Source organism: Pipistrellus hanaki, assembly GCF_964339955.1.
Source record: "Pipistrellus hanaki genome assembly, chromosome: 17".
NCBI classification, from domain to species: domain Eukaryota; kingdom Metazoa; phylum Chordata; class Mammalia; order Chiroptera; family Vespertilionidae; genus Pipistrellus; species Pipistrellus hanaki.
Genome location: NC_140519.1, coordinates 44,101,703 through 44,123,105, shown reverse-complemented (window position 1 = coordinate 44,123,105; position 21,403 = coordinate 44,101,703). Strand labels below are relative to the sequence as shown.

General features: G+C 39.6%; 1 protein-coding gene across 4 annotated transcripts in view; it reads left to right on the top strand.

The window, feature by feature from the left end:
* Window positions 1-265: 265 nt before the first annotated feature.
* Window positions 266-21,403, top strand: part of SLC26A7 (solute carrier family 26 member 7) — a 45,200-nt gene continuing 24,062 nt past the window's right edge. For 2 of the 4 annotated variants that reach the window (XM_084864718.1, XM_084864715.1), the window contains exons 1-9: window positions 266-446; window positions 649-951; window positions 9,455-9,565; window positions 11,054-11,226; window positions 12,510-12,674; window positions 14,676-14,828; window positions 16,973-17,055; window positions 18,610-18,757; window positions 20,890-21,003. In XM_084864718.1, the coding sequence (XP_084720844.1) occupies window positions 759-951; window positions 9,455-9,565; window positions 11,054-11,226; window positions 12,510-12,674; window positions 14,676-14,828; window positions 16,973-17,055; window positions 18,610-18,757; window positions 20,890-21,003 (1,140 nt within the window). In that variant the 5' untranslated portion in view covers window positions 266-446; window positions 649-758. The remainder of the gene's footprint in view (window positions 447-648; window positions 952-9,454; window positions 9,566-11,053; window positions 11,227-12,509; window positions 12,675-14,675; window positions 14,829-16,972; window positions 17,056-18,609; window positions 18,758-20,889; window positions 21,004-21,403) is intronic. The other 2 variants (XM_084864716.1, XM_084864717.1) reach the window with 2 other exon arrangements.

Genomic DNA, 21,403 nt, shown 5'->3' with positions numbered 1-21,403 from the left:
TATACTCAATATAGCTTCAGAAATTATTTGCTTATGTGTTGAGTGAAGTATGTAATACAAAGATAAGTATTGCTGTTAGTGAATGAATGAACATGTTTACTCTCCCAGGGACTAAAAATGATAAGGACATTATCTCTTATGTTTCTGAATTTTTGTAGAACAGAAAGCATATACTTCCCAAAGATGTAAGTCGAAATTCTCGGATTTTATTTTGCAGGACTGAGCCCTCTGGAGGCTTTATCTCTTTGCATAGCTAACAGGGAGAGAACAGCTAGCTGAATGCTGCCGGTTTTCATTGGCGTGACCCAGCCTACTTCCGACACATGCCCAGAACTACATTCGTCCTTCAGATTGAAGCCAAACATTTAAGACTGCCGAGCATTTACCAGAATTTACTCGTGAGAGAGCTCTAGACCAACTTAAACTGAACCCATTTCTTTTCCAAGGTAGGAAAAATATTATCCTAACAGAAACCATTTCCCCATCTCATTCAGATAAGATTTCAAGGTTTTTATCTAGGATTTTTTTTAAAAAAATCTAGAATGATTAGCTGCACCATAATAATACATACAGCCCAGCTGCATATATTTAAGTGCATCTATTAATCTCTCTACCTGCTTCTCTCTTTTATTGATTTTTTTTTGATAGCTTTGACATTGAAAACCACAGAGGAATTGGAGCCCTGTATTGAAAGGAGCTGTTGTGCAGCAGTTCTTTTCTTGTCTAACGTTTACTTCTGCAAGAGAAAAATCTGGAAAATGACAGGGGCAAAGAGGAAAAAGAAAAGTGTGCTCTGGAGCCAGGTGAAGGCTCCCCGTGGTGAAGGCGTTAAACAGTGGTGCAGAAGGAGGCTGCCGATTTTGGAATGGGCATTACATTACAATCCGAAAGAAAACTTGCTTCCAGATACTGTGTCTGGGATCATGTTGGCAGTTCAACAGGTGACACAAGGTAATGTGTTGCACTTGATTTTCCTGTTTTGATGCAGAGAAACTGTCCCTTTGTTTTAGTGGAAGCGTATTGTGACCTCAGATTTACAATTTAGCTAATGAAATGAATTTTTAATTAATCTGAGGAAAATAGGCACATTGAATATTTATATACTGAATATCTGTATAAATATATAGAGAGTCCTGTATGCCCTTAGAGATTACTTTGTGCTGGGGCTGACCAGCAGACCCTGAGCGATGGATGCATGATTACTCTGACACCCAATTGCCTTGAAATAAAGGGCGAAGGGACTGCCTGGCTCTAGGAACCAGATAGCCCCGCTCTCCTGCCTCTTCTGGCTTTTATGGTAACAGCAGTTTGAGTTAAAGTTTAACTTTTAGATAAAATCAAGGTAGGCATTCTTGGGAGGACACATGTGTCTGCAGTGTCCTTTAAACAAGGACGTCTAAAGATTAAGCATAAAGATCCCGGTAAACACCTGAGTGTCCACACGCGCACAGACTTATTTGGAAAGGTCAAGGAACTATTAGGAGTGGCTGCCTTCAGCCAACTCCACTAGGTTAGAATTTTCTCCTTACAAACTTTCCAACCAAGTCTCCCGTGCTCCCCCCCCCTCCCCCAATATCGACTGTACAAGCCAATTTACAGTAATTCTCTATCACACCAGAAAATGTGTTATCACACAGCCCCTGGGTCAGCTGGGGCTCTTATCAGTCTTGTAGGAAAGATTTCAAATGAGTGACATTGGACAGCAGTGCTGTAGCAGGCAAGTTTATTAAAAATGCACTTGGCATGAAACATAAGTGGGCACCCAACTAATCTGAGTGTACGCCTGGTGTGGGTTCAAGGGATTTTGTGACCTTCTGTCTAGAGGTTTCAAGATTCCTCTGCTGGATTTCTTGGGCACAGACTAGATTTCAAGGTTCCCCTTTTACTCTGTGGTGGCTTTCCCAGAATTTATGAGACCATCTTGTATGTCCCAAGACTGCTTACCTCTTTGTTCAGTGAGTGAGATAAAATGCCTCCTTTTTTCCTTCTCCCTTCCCCTCACCCCCTGCCTTAACAGTTCATTCCAGGGTGATTTAAGCTATGTATTGTCCGGTTGGGGAGGAGAGGTATTAGCCATTTGCTCTCAAGTGTCCTTGGTTGGGGAAGATAAGGTCTTGTGATTCACAAGCTGGCTGCAAGCTGCCAAAACTCTTTGGCCTTGTTTAATTTTCTCATCTCAGATTCCCTATTCCACCTGCCCAGGAATTTTTCTAGCTTCTCACTGTTCTGTCACAACATTATGCACTGTATTTATTTCTCAGTAAGAAATTTAAACTGGTGAGAAGTCTTATTTTAATTTTCCCAAGGCGAATTCTAAATGACCTTTTGGATTTAGGTAGGTGTTTCTCTTGGTGAAAGCTTTTAGTTAGCTAGTGTGCACACACATGTGTGAGTGTGTGTGTGTGTGTGTGTGTTTTCCTTAAAGGTACACTCATTATATTTCTTTAATTCAGGTAATAATTTACTAACTGTAGCAAAGAAAGGAACTGTCTTCTCAGCCTTGAGAATTTGGAACACTCCTCAGCACAGACTTTGTAGATGTATGTTTCCTTGCAGTTTCACTGCCTCCCTGTCTTGAACTATTATCCCTACCATTCCATGATATGCACTCTTTTAACTGAATTATTGAGTAATTGAAACAAACTTATTTGTGTATTTGTGTTGTTTTTAATGTGATTAGAAACATCTGCACTGGTGCTTTAAGATCCATAATACTGCCAAATTTTATGGGATTACATTTTTCTGAATAATCTTGTATTGCATTTTTAATGACAATTTTGTCAACAGCAAAACATAGTAATCTTTCATAAAAGTTCAAAATAAACAGAAGGTTAGAGTTATTTCCTGCCTTGATTTTAGTCAGTTTTATTCAAATGAGACACTATGACATACTTTGAAACTTAGGTGATTAATTTACAAGGGCTTTTTTTATAGTTTCAATATATGTTATAAATTTATTTTGTTTTACTTTAATGTGAAATTAAAGACATACTTAAAACCAATTTGTTTTTTCACCTTTGTAAAATGTCAGGTTAATAAAGAAATTGGAGGTGTAATAAAATACCTGTGGTATGTCATTAGTGATAACATTTATGTTGTAAGTCATTAGTAGTTAATTGTATGGCTTCTATAGATTTTGAGAAATTTTGTTTATGATTTACATATTTAATTAGTTATGAGGAAAAACTGGCCAGCTCCCAACTGATGAGAAACACAAAGTTTGTTCAGACCTCATGTCTCCTAAAGTTATGGGTCTGGTTACTATTTCTCTCTGAAGTCTACCAGTGATTGGACAAGTCTCCACCACTAGAAAGACCTTAAATGTTTCTGTTGGTACAATGAAAGATTCATTCTTCTAAAATTACCTCTTCTTTTAAAAACAATCCTCTCAAACTATCTCATGCCACTATGGAAATATGAAAAGTGAAATATCATGACATTGCTGTAAGGGCTATTGTACTAAGGGGTAATTTTTTGTTCTTCCCTCATAACAAGCAATAGAAACGAATACCTCTTTTCACTCTACTGAATGTATTTTGAAGATGAGCAAACATTCTAGAGAAGGTCATTGACTTAAAACATGCCACCAACATGGATGGCAAGCTGAATAGTATAAGACTCTGGTCTGGAGAGTATTTAGTTAACATTCTAGTCTGGGTGACACTTGGGGGGAAGTAGTTTCTGTGTTTCTAACCTGAAAACTCAAGCATTGAGACAGAGTGGAGGCCTACAATGCATGACTTGCCATATAAGAACCTAAATCACTGAGGAGCAGTATGAGGATGTTTGAGCTTGTAATACTAAGGGGTAACCTAGAATTCTGTTCCTACACCATGGAGATTTTATGCTGCCTTAGCAGGGAAAAGATGGATGTTCCTGTAATTCTGCAGAATGTGTGGCATTACTGGCACAGAAAGAAACATATGTGTAGAAATGGAGCTTCATTGCACTCCTGAGGGCAGCTTAATGACATGTGAACAATAAATGGAAACTCCTGAAGCATATTACTAGATTGCAAAAGTTAAAGGGTTTTCATGGTCTCAGGCTTTGGGGATATTGAACCCTAGTATTAGCTACCAGGCTCTAAACTGACTTTCTTTTACATATACACTAGAGGCCTGGCACACGACATTCATGCAAAGGGGAAGGGGGTCCCTCAGCCTGGCCTGTGCCCTCTTGCAATCTGGGACCCTTGGGGAATGTCTGCCTGCCCGATTAGTAGCAGGCAGACATCCCCTGAGGGGTTCTTAGTGCTGCTGTGGAGGCGGGAGCGGCTCCCACCACTATCACTGTGCTCTCCAGCCGTGAGCCCAATGCTCTCCCTGTGGAAGCACCACTTAGCCAGAAGCAGGGCTTGCTGCTCCTTAGCACTGCCTTGGAGGTGGGAGAGGCTCCCTCCACCACTGCACTCTGCAGCTGTGAGTTCAGCTTCAGGCTGAGCGGCACTCCCCCTATGGGAGTGCACCGACCACCAGGGAGCAGCTGCTGCGTTAAGTGTCTGCCCCCAGGTGGTCGGTACACATCATAGCGACCGGTCGTACCACTGTTCAGTCAATTTGCATATTAGCTTTTTATTATAGATGCCTAAATGACCAACCAATCTATAACATTTAGGCATCTATAATAAAAAGCTAATATGCAAATTGACTGAATCAATATGCAAATTGATTTTTCTGGGCTTTCTGCTCTATTTCATAGACTAGAGGCCTGGTGCATGAAGTTCGTGCATGGAGGGGTGGGGGTCCCTAAACCTGAACTGCACCCTCTCGCAATCTGGGACCCCTCGGGAGATATCTGGTTGCCGGTCTTATGCATGAATAATATTCCATGGTATATATATACACATCTTCTTTCCCATTTGTTTATCAAAGGACATTTAGGTTGCATTCATATATTGGCTATTAAAAATAATGCTGTAATGAAAATAGGGATGTGTATATCCTTTTGAGTTAGTATTTTGGATTTCTTTGGATACATACTCGGAAGTAGAATTGCTATGTCATATTGTAGTTCTGTTTTTAATTTTTTGAGGAACCTATACTGTTTTTATATATTGGCTGCACTAATTTATAATCCCAAACAGCAATGTGTTTTTTCCATATCCTTGCCAGGACTTGTTGATTTATTGATGATAGCCATTCTGATATCGGTGAAGTGATATTTCATTCTGGTTTTCATTTGCATTTCCCTCATGATTACTGGTGTTGATTATTTTTAATATGTCTGTTGGCCACCTGTGTGTCATCATTGGAGAAATGCCTATTCAGATCCTTAGCCCATTATTAAAATAAGGCTATTTGTTTTTCTGGGGTTAAGTTGTGTGAGTTCTTTATACATTTTGGATATTAACCCTTTCTCAGATATATCATTGGCAAATATCTTCTCCCATTTGGTAGGATGTGTTTTTTTTATTGTTGTTGATGGTTTCCTTCACTCACTGTGCAAATGTCAGATTGATGTGGTCCCATTGGTTTATTTTTTTTCTTTTGTTTTCCTTGCGTAGGGAGACACATAAAAAAATATATCAGTAAAAGCAAAGCCAAAAAGTTTACTGCCTATTTTTTTCTAGGAGTTTTATGGTTTCAAGTCTTACATTTACATTTTTAATTTATTTTGAATGGATTTCTGTAAATGATTTAAGATAGTGATCTAGTTTCATTATTGTATGTATCTGTATAGTTTTCACGACACTATTTATTGAAGAGACTATCTTTACCACATCGTATATACTTGTCTCCTCAGTTATAGATTGGTTGGTCATTTAGGCATGGAATTTTTCTGGGCTTTCTGCTCTATTTCATTGATCTATGTTCTGTTTTTATACCAGTACCAGGCTGTTTTCAATACTATTGCCTTCTAGTATAGTTTGGGTTCAAGTAGCATGATACCGCTAACTTTGTTCTTCTTTCTCATCTTTTGTGATTCCCTATAAATTTCAGGACTATTTATTCTAATTCTGTGAAAACTGCCATTGGTTCTTTGATAGCAATTGCACTGAATCTAGATTGCTTTGGGTCATTTATTAGTAAATATTTTAACAATGTTTACTCTTCGTATCCACGAGCGTGGTATATGCTTCCATTTATTTGTATCTTTTTTAATTTCTTTCTTCAATGTTGTATAGTTTTTGAGTGCAGGTCTTTCACCACCTTGGAATAAATAATAAAATACATAATAAATTTATGAGTACATACCCATTTATTCATAATACCTGTGGTTTCATTGTAAGTGGGATTATTTATTTAATTTCTCTTTCTGATACTTTCCTCAAAGAAACTACAATGCCCTCTAGCACCCCAGATAGAGTTTTCCCAACCCTTGACCCTCCCACTCTTGCCCTGAAGTTAGTCATTTTCGTTTCTTTCTGTATGTTTCTGGAGCCATTCATGCTGCTACCCCTGTGCTAGAGTTTAGAGTAATTGAATTTTTGAGCAAGTCAGTATGTGCTTGGTCTCTTTAAGACCTGACGTGCCTCCATCTATAGCAGCCCTTTGTATATCTGGGATACCACTAACGTCCACTGTGTTTTACAGCCAGGTGTTATGGGGACTCCTCTTCCTGGCATTGATGCCCCGGGTTGGGGAGCCTGATGTGGGACTGGGACCCCACATTTCTCAGGGAGGACCTCTGCATCTGAGATACCACTCTCAATCCTTATTCTCCACACCAGGGATGTGGGACCTGCCTGTTCTGCCTCTCTTCCTCTTTTGTGGTCTTGATGTTGCTTTTTTAATATCCTTAATTATAGGAACTCCTTTCCACTAGTCTTCAGCTGTTTCTCAAAGAGAATTATTCTATAATTTCGTTGTAATTTTGATATGGCCGTTGGAGGATGTGAGCATAGAGTTGACCTATTTCGCCATCTTGACCAGAAGCTATTCCTGAAGGGTGTTTCACAAAAAGGATTGACAAGTGAGGGCAGGGAATCCTGTGGGAATAGTTGTTCCACGGAGTTGTGTGAGCTGTCATTTCCTGGGTAGTAACTGAAGCTCCATAACCATGGACTACAGTCTATAAAATAATATTGTTCTTGTATGTATGGGAGTAAAACCACTGCCTGCCTCTAAGTCTGCCTCTCCACTTTATAGTGAGGTCACTAAGACAACAAAATATAAAGTCTTCAACAGATAGGCTCTCTCTCTATAATTTCTGCACAATTCTCAAGTTCTAGAAACAATCTCTTACAGTTCCAGTTTTCTTTGATTTTCAGAATAGTTGCTTATTGTGTAAATCCAGACAAAAATGTCCTGAAAGTAAATACTTGTATCTTAAATATGAAACATCGCCTTCTCTGTGATAAACGGTTCTTTCTCATCAGTAGTGACAGTGTCAGTTTCCAGCTCTCTCAGCCAAGAGATTATAGCAGCAGCAGAGGCAGAGACTGAGCTACCTGCCTGCTTTCACGCTCCTTCTTGGTTAGGGTTCAGATCCTATGTCCATGGGAGCCATTCTCACTGCAGCCTGGGTCTGAGGAGGAAGGGGTGTTTGTGGTTAATGTCCAACTTCACACTCCCTGGGAATTTGGAAGTGCTCACAGGCCTTGAAACTACTGATGAGATTGATGTAGGAATGTAGAGTCTTTTCTATTCCTCTACTATATTAAACGTTACTGTACCCACAAAACATTTCCCCCCCAAATATTGCATCTTTTAAAGTCTTCCAGTAGTCATTTTTGTGTGTGTGGATATAGCAAACTTGCATTACCAATACATGATTTTTGATCTTTAAAAATAAAGAGCCATTAAAAATCTTAAGTTTTTTATTTCTCTCTCCATATATTCTCTCTCTCTCTCTCTCTCTCTCTCTCTCTCTCTCTCTCTCTCTCTCTCTCTCTCTTTCTTCACCCTTCTTTTCCTTGCTTTTCTCTCTATCCCTTTTTGGATATCCTTTAACCTAATACTCATTTTTTATTTAATTCCTTTATACTTTTATTTATTGTGTTGCTTTTGCTCTTATCTAAGTTAGATGAAGTAATACAAATATCTATTAGCACATGCAGCAATTTTATCCCAGATTAAGAAAGTTAAGGTTATAATTGTGCTCTTATTGAATGGAACACCCTATTTATTAAACATGGAGAAGAATGTATATAGACGTGATTGGATTTATCAGGACCTTAACTAGCTGTTTAATGACGAGAACCAGCCACAAACAAGATCACGTTGATTTCGGTCACCTTTAAACCACTAGTAGTCATTTTGACACACTAGGACATTTTCTTGATGTGCATACAACAAACAAAGTATGTAGACAGTAGAATCTATTAGGAATGAAGATGAATAGTTATTAGCTACTTCTTACTCTTTGAATAATCAAAGTTGATTCTTTTTTCACTCTAAGAAATTGTACCGAAATGACTAAATCCCTGTGGTCCAGATATGAGAACTGCATGCATGCACACACTGGCCCTGCCTCTGAGATACACAATCTTAGGCCAGCCAGTCAGCCAGCCCAACAAGGCCACTTTGACTGTGTGCTCTTTCTGTCCCAGCCTTAGTTACCTTTCATGTCAGGCTTCTCGTTTGTCAGTGGTAAAGCTATAAACCTTGCCTATCTCACAGATGTTATTAGGCAAATAAAACTGTACATGTGAGCCCTAGCCAGTTAGCTCAGTGGATAGAGCATTGGCCTGCGGACCAAAGGGCACGTACCATGGCTGCAGGTTCCGTCTGGGCTTGGGCCCCGGTCGGGGCTCATGCAGGAGGCAACCAATTGATGCGTTTCTCTCACATCCATATTTCTCACTGTCTTTCCCTCTCTTTTCTGTTCTCCCTAAAAAATCAATGGGAAAATATCTTCAGGTGAGGATTAACAAAAACAAAACAAAAACTTAAAAAAAAAGAAATACACATGAAAATGCTTTGCTAAGTGTGCGAAGATATTTTGCTGTGATATTGACACTTCTACTGGAAGACACCCAACAAAAATATTTTCATGTAGTTATTAGAGGCCCGGAACATGGATTTGTGCACTGGTGGTGGTGGTGGTGGTGGTGGTGGGGGGGGGGGGGCAAGGCCTATGGGGGAATCTGTCCTCTGTGGGAGTGCCGCTCATCCTGGTCAGCTGGGTGGCGCTCCTACTTCTGGGGCGCACTGACCGCCAGGGGGCAGCTCCTGCATTGAGCATCTGCCCTCTGGTGGTCAGTGCATATCATAGCAACTGGTCAAATGGTGATTCTGCTCATTCTACCATCCGGTTGCTGGGCTTTTATATATATAGATCTTTGTAAGCAAGGACAAAAAGCAGCACTCCAAAAATTTGAAATGAAACGAAATGTAAACTAATGAGTGAATTTTCTATTATTTAGAACCATGATGCTAGTCTCTCATGGAGCAAACAGAATAATAAAATTATGGCTTATCTTGTTACCGAATATGCCAATATTCATTCTGCTTGGTAATAGACTACATTCTGGGTTTTAAAGTCGTCTTTGTTATGCTGCTCTTCTTCACAGGGCTGGCCTTTGCCATTCTCTCATCTGTGCACCCCGTGTTCGGTTTATACGGGTCTTTATTCCCTGCCATCATTTATGCCATCTTTGGAATGGGACGTCATGTTGTCACAGGTAATACTTTCTGTTTCTGATGATGCCTCTCGTGTTTGTGAAGAAAAGGACCTGAGAAGTGATCCTTAGTTATTAGATTACATTTCTACCTTTACTCTGGAAAGTCTCAGCAAATATGAGAGCTAAGACATTTTACTTTCTGTGCCTCAGCCACTCGATGCATGTTGTGAACTACATTACTATGTAACCAGTTTATTGTTCAAGAGTCTTTGCCTTTTTAGCTGTAATAAGCCCGTAAAAGGAAGACAAATGTTCTGATTTTACAATGAAATGTAGAAGATAAGCACTTTGAGGGATAAAGATAAGAATTTCTAAAATTTAGTGACTTAAATATTGAAAAGTATTTTCCACATAATTGATCTTTTAGGTTTCTTCTAAGCTATAATCTCTAATGCTCTTTAATTAATATATATCTTTTAGCTTATGGAGCTCTGCATTTCCAAATATAATGTGAACTGTCACAAATATATTGATATTGAACGAGATGGTTAAAAACATGGGCTTTAGAGTTAGTCCTGGGTGTATATCTCGTATTTTGCTTGTTATCTGCATAAGCTTAAACAAAATTTCAAAGATTTATTTGATGCTTTCTTAATATTGAAATGTAAAAAAATGCACATGATTATAGTAAGAATTAGATGAGATGATTGATATACAGTGTCTGGCTTAGAAACAAGACACTGTTTTGTGTACTTGCTACACAATAAGGCATTGAAAATTGTCCCACATTTGTGTGAGACCAGGACAATTTTGGGGAAATACCATTGAACTTTAATTACATTACACAGAAATGGCATACTTAATCATTTTATGGCCACAGCATGTTGTTATATTATAATAAAGGTCTACTCTCCTAAGAAAGCACATGAAGAATGATTAAACCTGGCTTGCATGTTCTGAAATGGATCCATATAGATATGGGATTGGAGGCAGATCTTAAAAGACAGCAGGGTTTGCACAAGTAGATAGAAGAGCAAGCATAGTAGGTGAAGAACTTCAAATTCATGCAAAGAACTCATATTAAGCCATCCTGGGGTCTTTATATTTATCATCTTAATTATATTGCCCCAAACTCTGAAGTATAGATATATGACTCCCATTTTACAGATGAGGCAATTTTAGACTCACAGTAATATGCTTTGAGAAAAAATGAGAGGAGGTCGATTTATGTCTAGTCCATGATCTTAATCCCTACACTGGGGATATTCTCTGGGCAGGTCTACCAAGAGGTTGGGATGTGTATGGTCTGGGAGGGAGTAGCAAGTAGATGGGTGTGGTTGTCTGTTGAAGGAATATGTGTATAAAAAAGGTGATTTTCTACTTATTCCATGGAGTGGAACAAAGGTTGGAGTAATGGGGGTGCAGAGGTGAGTGTTTCCAATAGATGGACTTGGTTTTACAGTATGGATTCAACTTCAGTGATGGACTTCAACAATTTTTATTGTGTCTGTTACTAATAGGAGATTCCCCTCCCCACCCCCGTTTTAGGCACTTGTGCCTTGACATCCTTAATATCAGCCAACGCGGTGGAACGGCTTGTCCCTCTGAGTAGCCAGAACCTCACTAAACAAAGTAACACAAGCATCCTGGGCTTATCTGACTTTGAGATGGAAAGAATTGGTATTGCTACATCTGTTTCCTTCTTGGGAGGTGTGATTCAGGTAAGTGGTACTGAGATGTGGGGATGAGGAAATTGAGACAGAGCAAAGGAGAGACAGTTGGAGCTTTATGTTTATTCATGTTCATGGGTGTGTCTGTTTAGATGGATAAGGGGCAGATGTGTTTTATCTTTATGAAAATACGGTCTGGTATAGAGCATAGTTACTCTATAAGTACTGGTTGAGTAAATGAGTTAGAATTAATATATTGAAGTTACAGAGAAATAGTTTTTGACTTTTTAAGAACAAACGTTCTAAAAAGAGTTTTTCATTTCTGACTTGGGACCCTGGCTCACTACTGAGTTGTTTTACTTGGGTTGTTCTTAGGATTCAAATATTTGGATGATAGTTGGTTTCCTACATAGCTAAGAGGGAAAAGCTTAATTCCTCTCTAGAAAAAAAAATATTATTGGAATGAGTGCCTTCCTCAAGAAGACAAAATAAAAATTATAAAAATTTTTAGTTTGTCTTAGCAAATGGATTTATTTGAAATGGCACCAGTGTCTCAGCCTATGAGAAATTTGACAAAGCTGGTTTCACTGGCATGGCGTCACATGAGTACCCTTCTAAGTAATTATGTACAGTTCTGTACATTAAAACCAACTCAGTCTTCCTGGCTGGGATTCCTACCTTATGCATAAGTCCCTGCCCTGGCTTCCAGTCTTCCTCGAAGAACTGAAGTAGTTAATCCTTTTATACTCCTGGCACCCACCACCTATGGTTACTCAGAACACATGCTCCTTAGGAGCTTCCTGCCATTTCACTGAAGAAAAAAAGAGGTGTTTTTTCTCTTGTTGTTGTTATTTTGTTTTGTTTTGTTTTGTTTGTCTTGCCAGTCCAGATTCAACCATATTAAGTAAGGAAATTGAGACAGAGCAAAGGAGAGACAGTTGGAGCCATTACTGGTGCCATTTTAGATTTTTAAAATAATTGCAAATATGATCATGCAAATTTGATTTTTTCCCCCCACAGAGCCCCATAGATGAACTGATTTTCTAGAATTTCTTGGTAACATGTGTGATTAGGAAAAGAGAAATACAGTGAAGTAAATATTCAGGGGAAAAAATAACATGTTCATTTTAATGGAAACACTTTCGATTGTGCCTAATACCATTTATTAGAGTCCTGGAGCCTGGTAATGCTGTCAAGAAAACTCCAGGGATTGAGTTCATAACATTGTAGCATCCCCTTTGACATTGGTTCTCCATGTCTGTGTGAAGCGCAGTGGTGTGGGATATGACACTGTCTGGCCAGCTTGGGAGACTTCTTGTGCTTTGTCCTCTTAGGTGGCCATGTTTGCCCTACAGCTGGGCAGCGCTACCTTTGTGTTCACGGAGCCTGTGATCAGCGCAATGACAACTGGGGCTGCCACGAATGTTGTGACTTCACAAGTCAAGTATCTCTTGGGGATGAAAATGCCCTACATAACCGGGTCATTCCGCTTATTTCACGTGAGTTTTCCAATTTGTCTTCGTTCATATACATTTTGGTGTGTATTTCACAAAGTAGGATTAGATTCATTACAATACTGAGATATTTCCATGTTAAAGAAACTTGAGTTAGCCCTAGCCTGTTTGGCTCAGTGGATAGAGCCTCGGCCTACAGACTCAAGGGTCCCAGGTTCAATTCCGGTCAAGGGCATGTACCTTGGTTGTGGGCACATCCCCAGTATGGGGTGTGCAGGAGGCGGTAATTGATGTTTCTCTCTCATCGATGTTTCTGGCTCTCTCTCTCCCTCTCTCTTCCTCTCTGTAAAAAATCAATAAAATACATTTTTTTAAAAAAGAAACTTGGGTTACCTATAATACTAAAAGCAAAATATGCTAATTAGACAGGGCAACCAAGAGCAGAGGGCAAATGTGGCAATCTATGTGACTGCCCTTGTTGGAAGTTTTATCTCCTTCCTTAAAAACAAGGAGTTTCAGAACTGGAAAACAGTTTCATCCTCAGCCCTGTCTCTGCAGGACACGCAAAGCATTTTTCTAGTTTAAACACTCATGCAGGCTGCAAAGTGGGAACCAAGAATGTTAATAAAAAGAGATTAAAAAGTCAGAAGGAAAGCAGAGCCCATGACTCTTTTTCTTCTCTAGAGAATGAGATCACAATTAGATATGTACACATGAGGTTTAGATGTGGAGAACAAATCTGAGTTTTCAACTCATGGTGGTTTGCTGAAAGCCCATATCTGCTTCTCAGTTGTTTTGATATTTCTGTTGTGAATTTTAGGAATGTTTCATATACCCTGAAAAATGGACAGCGTAAATTGAGTGGGAGAGAAACAGAAAGCTCGTCGGTAGCTTGATTCAGTTGTGACTTGGATAGAAAATGTAGCAGGCTAAAGGACCTTGTTTTTCATCACTTTGAATATTTCATGACAATGAAATCCTGTATTCCTCTTGCTGCTTTTAAGATTCTTTCTTTGACTTTAACCTGTATACCCAGACAATACAAAATAAAATTGAAAGTAAACTGTGAGAGAAAAAAAATGAAAAGTACACTCAAATAAATATAAAGAATACACACACACAAATGGATTTATTTGAAATGGCACCAGTGTCTCAGCCTATTTATCATCATATATATATATATATATATATATATATATATATATATATATATATATATACATGTGTGTGTGTGTGTGTGTGTGTGTGTAGATCTATATAGAAGGCATACAGTCTTCTCACTGCTCACATTCTATGTATTTTAGGCAAAACAGACTCTTCCCACTACTTCTCTGATCCATCATCTGGCCGATTCCTGTTTATCTTCTTTAGGGACAGCTCTGCTGACCACTAACCCCTCTAAGACACATATGCTTCGGGTGCACCTTTATGTTTGTAGCACCATGGTGAACTAACTTGTTGCTTTTATTGGTCATTTAAATTGCTAGATTGTTAGCTCTAAAAATACTGATGCTCACCTAAATTGTTCACCATTGTAGACCTAGAATTGAGCATGGTGGTTGGCATAAAGCATGTGACAATTGAAAGGTAAATAAAATATTGAATGAATGAGAATATGGTAATATTTTACGCTAAACCAAATGTCTGATATCATTTAAATACCAGCACTTAACTCCTTTGTATTGGATTCTCGGGTTTGAGGAAGAGCGGAGGGGTCCAAGAGACTTATTGCGCTTAACAGTGAGTCTCCCATGTAACTAACGAGTTTGAGCATCTCTTCCTGAAGTGGCTGGTCAGGAGGAGTCACACATAGTGTTCTTATGTATGAAAGAAGCAACCCCTGCATTCGCTAGAAGCATCAAGGGCAAAGAAATTTTGTGCGTGCAGCGAATGAGAGCTTTGCACTGACCACCCATCTCTACCTCACCTTCCCATCCTACAGCCATTAAGAGTTCTTGGTAAACATTGCGGAGTTCATTTGGAGTCAGACGTGGTTACAGTGTGGGTGACCCTCTGCTTTCTTTGCATTTCTTCTCATCTTTGTAGATCTACATATATGTGTTTGAGAACATCAAGTCTGTTCGCCTGGAAGCCCTGCTCCTATCCGTGCTGAGCATTGTGGTGCTTGTGACGGTGAAAGAGTTAAATGAGCAGTTTAAAAAGAGAATTAAAGCTGTCCTGCCTGTCGATTTGGTTCTGGTAAGTATGAAATCTACAGTTAGCATTCTGCCCTACAATGTCTGCCAGCTGTTGGGGTGACCTGCTGAGGTTCACCATGTTGCCTACAGTAGCACACAGCTGCTCCTACCTCTCATGAAGATGTCTCATTTGTGTGGTTATCCATTCATGTAAAACCAGGAAACATTTGAAGTCACTTCACACACATGTTTTCAGTTATTACAGAATTTACCATTATTCTTGTTATTTTTATCTAAGTATAAGAACATATATCCTAAGACTTTGAATATGGAGACGTTTCTAGAGGGGGCCAGAGGCTGTGGCTATAAATCCCATCCCTTGCTCCTAGTCAGGGATGGGATTTATACCTAAAATACTATGCAATCAACTTGAAAAAAACAAAACAAAAAAAAAAAAAACAAGAGAAGCATAGCTGTGTGGACATATTATATCTAAGGAGCACCAAAGGAACACCTAGAGACTGGTCAGAGGAGGGGAGTCATGGAAAGGAGAGCTCCCTAGGAGCTGGTGCTTGGCGGAGAGGCCCGAGTGATACTGGCTGCAAAGTTTTGCACTTTATTTTTTACATTACAATCAAAAGAGGAGATGTAGGTGGGTCCCATGGAATCCACAGGTGATAGAGTAGGGAGGTGGGAAAAGGTAAGGTGGGAAACCTCTGGGGTTGGATAAAAATTAGAAGGATAGGCATACCTTTTTTACATAGTGGGTATAGGATAGTGCACAATCAACAGTGAACTCAGTGACAATGAGGGGGTCTGTGGTCTCCGCAGGGCATCGCCTGTGCCTTCAGGAGTCCAGAAAAAGGAAAATTACTTCGATATCCCAACGATATGTTATCATAGATGCAAACAATATTGAGAGGTACAGTTAAGGTAAAGATTGACCTTTGTCAAGGAAGATAGCAGCCTCGGACATGACTACCCACCATAAACTGCTTTTAGTTAAAAAAAAAATAAAAGTTTTAATTTTAGAGCATCCTTTGTGGTTACCTCAGCTCTCTGAATTTGCAAGGCCGCCTCGCAGGCTTTCTCTGAGCTAGTCAGGTTAGCATGTGGCCCCTTTTTGTCCACATTATTGATTACTAATCTTTATTAGGAATATCAATGCAATTTCTCAAAATATGCTACTTTCTAAAACATCCCTTCATGTCACAAGAGACAAGTATTAAGGTTGGATTGTGGTAACTTCACACACACACACACACACACACACACACACACAGACACTCCTATAGTCTGTTCCCCGCCCCCCCCCTTCAAAATTAGATATAATTGGGTTTAAGTAGAGTAAAACATTAAAAAAAAAGTCCTATATAATAAAAGGCTAATATGCAAATAGACCAAGTGGTGGAATGACCGGTTGCTATGATGTGTGCTGACCATCAGGGGGTGTCAGTGGGTGCGAGTGGCACCAGCACCATCAATGTGTGGGAGCCGGGGTGGCTGTGGCAGCGGGAACGTGGCTACGAGCAGACAGGGAACCGGGGGCCGTGGTGGGAGGGGCAGGGCGGGGGCGCAGAGGATGGGCCGAGACCCGCCCCTTTGCCTACTGCATCCTTGCTGCCCACAGTTCCTTTCAAGGTGCACAAATTCTTGCACTGGGCCCCTAGTCTATATAATAAAAGCGTAAGCAACCATTATGGAGGAACCACCAGAATGATTGGTCACTATAACATGCACTGACCACGAAGGGACAGATGCTCAATGCAGGAGCTTCCCGTTGGTGGTCAGTGTGCTCCCACATGGGGAGAATCGCTCAGCCAGAAGCTGGGCTCATGGCTGGTGAACGTTAAGGAGCAGTGAGCTGTGGGGCTGAAAGGAGCAAGGGGTCCCTGTTACGAGTCGGCGCAGGCAGGGCTGAGGGACACTCCCCCCTGCCCCCCGAGCGCACAAAGTTCATGCACCAGGCCTCTAGTATTATTGTAGTGCCATTTAATTTTTGAGACTGCAAATTAAGTGCTCTAAAATCTCAGAAGTATCCTTCGAATTTTAAAATTTCCTAATTTTTAAAAAATTCGTATAACTGCTACAATCACTCATGACAATCCTGGGATACATGAGTAATGTTTACTTTCAACATTAATTTTTAAAAAGGTGTTTGAAAGGCTACTGATAATTATTTTTTTTCCAAATGTAACCACACAGGTTATTGCTGCATCATTTGCTTGTTATTATATCGATATGGAAAATACATATGGATTAGACGTACTTGGTCATATTCCAAAAGGGTAATGTCCTTTTTCTTACTTTTTCTTTTTGTATGTTTCTTTGTTTTTTGAAAGACTAGACTGGAGGTAGGTTGTATGGATTTTATTTCTTTCAAAGAACCTGTAGAGAACAAAATTCTAATTATTTTCTTATTTTTTTAAGTGATAAAAACAAATAATACACATATAGAGAAAAACTAACATCTTAGACTGTTTACATGTAACTAGGACATTTGGTAACTGTTTTTTCAAATTTATTGTTGACAGCATTATAGTTGTCCCCAATTTCCTGTTCCCATCTGTTCCTTTCTATGCATGCAGCCCTCCCAGGCCTTCCCCACACTATTGTCTGTGTCCATGAGTTATGCATATATGCATATTAGTTCTTTGGTTAATTTCTTCCTGCCTTCCTACTCCTTCCCTCTGAGATCTATTCGTTTATTGTCTTATACACATTGCTTCAGATAAAAGATTTGGAAGTTATTTACAAAAATATTGTACTTTTTTAAAATTAAATATATATTTTTATTGATTTCAGAGAGGAAGAAAGAGGGAGAGAGAGATAGAAACATCAACGATGAGAGAGATTCATTGATCAGCTGCCTCCTGAATGTCCCACATTGGGGATAGAGCCCGCAATCCAGGCAGGAATGTGCCTTGACTGGGTATTGAACCAGGATCTCCTGATTCATAGGTCGGCTTTCAACTACTGAGCCATGCCAGTCAGGTGGTTGCTATTAAAAAAAAATTATATATATATAATTTATATATATAAAAATTATATATATTTATATAATTTATATATATAAATTATATATATAATTTATTTATATATTATATATATAAAAATTATATATATATAAAATTATTTGGAGCAAGTGGTTTTCAAAAGACAATAAGACAATGGTCAGGTATTCATTGAAATAAATATTTTAAAAAATTCTTTAAACCTGAGATACAGTTAACTGTGGCCCTATATTTTGCAACAGAGGGTAGATGTAGCCTTTATGCATATTTTCCCTGACATACGTGATGCATAGTTAAGTGTGCTGTGAAAGGATCGAGTTAGAAACATAATTAAGCTGATGAACTCAATGGCCAATTTGAGGATTAGCTCAGGAAGTTGTAGCTCACAGTAAATTAGTGTCCTCATACAGGTCTATCGTGTTCAAGGCAGGGAATCCAGTCTCTCATGCCAGCCAAATAAATATTTGAAAAGGTTCAAATGAAAGAAAGCTCCAAATACGCTTTTGTTCCAATATAGAACATTTTTCATCTAGTTATTTTTCGTCATTGATGAGCCTTTATTAGCCGGCCAGGCAAGTTCCTGCGGTGAGCTCGAGTGCAGATGGCAGTGGTGTGGTGTTGTCCCCGTGGTGTTCCTTGCGAGTTTGCTTTTCTGTTAAATAATGTGGAAAGCAAAGGGCTTTTAAGGGCAAGGGCTGCCTGGCTTTCTCATGGGCATCTTACTTACTCTCTGTAAACTTCAGAGTCACCGCCATAGTGGAATCCATTGCAAGTTGTTACAGAAATTACATGGAAGTGGATGGCTTCATTGTGTATTTCTTTCCACAGAATTCCTTCACCGAGAGCTCCCCCCATGAATGTCCTCTCTGCAGTAGTCACAGAAGCTTTTGGAGTCGCACTCGTGGGCTATGCGGCCTCCCTGGCTCTTGCTCAAGAATCTGCCAGAAAGTTCAAATATTCTGTGGATGACAACCAGGTGGAGTATGCCCCAGCCCCTCTCCATAGCTATCGTATTATCCTGCTGTGAACTCCCAGATCCTGAAAATGTTGACCCTATGAAAAATATAACTTTCCTACATGTACAGCAAGAGTAGATTGGACAAAAACAAAAGGAAAAAAAAAATCTCTAAATCATTTATAGCTTAATATCTGTCCTTTATGGGTTGGTTTATAACTTTATCTTATTTGAGAAAGAGGGGCATTTTTGATTTCCTTTTTAATTTGCTTTTAGGTGGGAATCCAAATATATTACCATTGAGTACTTACTTATAAAAATGATGGTTTTTAAAGTACAGAAAACACTAGTATTACTCTTCTTAGTAGAAAACTGAAGGACGTGAGAATCTACTTTTGGAAGGCCAAACAATGCAGATCATGTTAATCACGTTTTAGAATCTATTTCTCCCAGTGTCTTGGTTTAAGCCCTGTGGTGCCCCCCCTTCTCCCCCCCGCGGGCCCCCCCCCCCCCCCCCCCCATATCCCTACAGCTCAGCGGAGATAGCTGCGGAACACTAGTTACAGATGTCAACTCTCCTTTGTCTAATCTCACCCTGACACTGGGTACTCTTCATTATTTTTGTGCCCAGTTTTGTCACCTGTACAAAGGAAGATTTATTCATTCAACTGATGGGTATCAAATCTTACTAAGGTCCAGGCACTGAAAACAAGGGATACAGTAGTATCTTTTCTCAACTCAGAGCCTCCTGTGGGTTTACCCTTGTACTCAGGTTAAAAATCTCTTCACCAAGGTTTACTAAGCTCTATATCCCTTTGTTTCTCTAGATATCCTTTTTTGCTCTGTTTGCTGCCTGCTTTTCATCGAATCCACCACTGATGATTCTGGCTCAGGACATTTGCATTTGCTTTTCCCTTTTCCAGAAACTGGTCCCCTACATATTTGCATGCCTCCCTTATTTAAATGTCCCCTTCTCAGAGAAGCCTAAAATAAAATCCTAAACTCCAGATTTTTCCATGCCTTCCTATGCTGTACTTGACATACTCATCTTATTTTCTGTCAGCATTCCCTCACTAGAATGTCAGTTCGGTAAGGTCAGGGAGACTGGTCTCTGTAGTTACAGGTAACAGGAAAGGCAGAAAACAAAACAAAACATCAGGAGGTTTTTACAAGAATCCAGGTAAAATTAAACGGTGTGTACCAGGATGTAGCAGTGGAAAAGATGAGAAGTGGACCGATTCTGGATTGAATGTAGATACCATCTGGGAAAAAGGGAAGGACTGAAGAATATTGTCATGTGACTGATGGGGATACATATTGAAAAATGTGTCATGAGGCTATTTTGTCATTTTTCAAACATCAGAGTTCTCTTTTACAAACCTAGATGGTATCAGCTACTACACACCTACATATACACTGAGTGACCAGATTATTATGATCTCTGAATGCATAATAATCTGGCCACTCAGTGTATAACCTATATAATAAAAGGCTAATATGCAAATTGTCCCCTCGACCAGGAATTCAACCAGCAGGTAGGCCAGCCAGTCCCCAATGTCCCCTCCCTCTGGCCAGGCTGGCTGGACCCCACCCATGCATCAATTCATGCACTGAGTGGCAAGATTATTATGCGTTCAGAGATCATAATAATCTGGCCACTCAGTATATGTTATAGCCTATTGCTCCTAGACTACAAACCTGTGCAGCATGTTACTGTACAAAACAACTTGAGACTTAATCCAGCCCAATAAAAATAATATGATCAAGAAACACAGTAAACATGAGATATATGAGGCTGCTGTCAGTATTACAGCCTTGATTATAGAGATTTAAAAGACGGGGGAGAAATTGGCAACAGAGACAATAAATATCTTGTATTTTTCCATATGGTTGTTATGAGGATTAAATGATTAAAGTACTTAGAATAGTTTCTTCCTCATTTCATCACTTAGTAAATGTCCATGTTTGAGTGTGTGTGTGTGTGTGTGTGTGTGTTTGTTTTGTTTGTTTTTTTGCAATGGCTAAATCACAACCATTGGAGAGAACAGAAATGGGATATGAACAAGACTCATGGTTTGATAGATTGTACCTGTGGTCTCTAAAAGTTGATTGTTATTAAAAAATGATGTATTCCCCTGTTATCAATCTTCTAGGAATGTTTGGCTCACGGCCTCAGCAATGTGATTCCTTCATTTTTCTTCTGCATACCAAATGCTGCTGTCATGGGGAGGACCCTTGGCCTATACAGCACAGGGGCAAAGACACAGGTAACTTCCTTGTCTAGCAGGGAACTCCCAGGCCTCTATGCTCCTTCTGGGGGAGAGTGCGTAAGAGCAGGCTTCTATCTGAAGTACAGAAGATAGCCTGGCTGGCATGGCTCAGTGGTTGAGCGGCAGCCTATGAACCAGAAGGTCATGGTCCCATTCCTGGTCATTGTGGGCTCACCGGGGCATACAGGAAGCAGCTGGTTAATGATTCTCTCTCATCATTGATGTTTCTCTCTCTCCCTCTCCTTTCTTCTCTGAAATCAACAAAAATAGAAGTATATTTTTAAAAAACACTGTTGTGGAGCAAATGTGAGTAAAGACCACTGGAGCCCAGACCAAATTAAAATTTAGGGAGCCTTTATTAGCTGGCCTGGTGAGTGACTAGCCGGGCGTCTGCTCT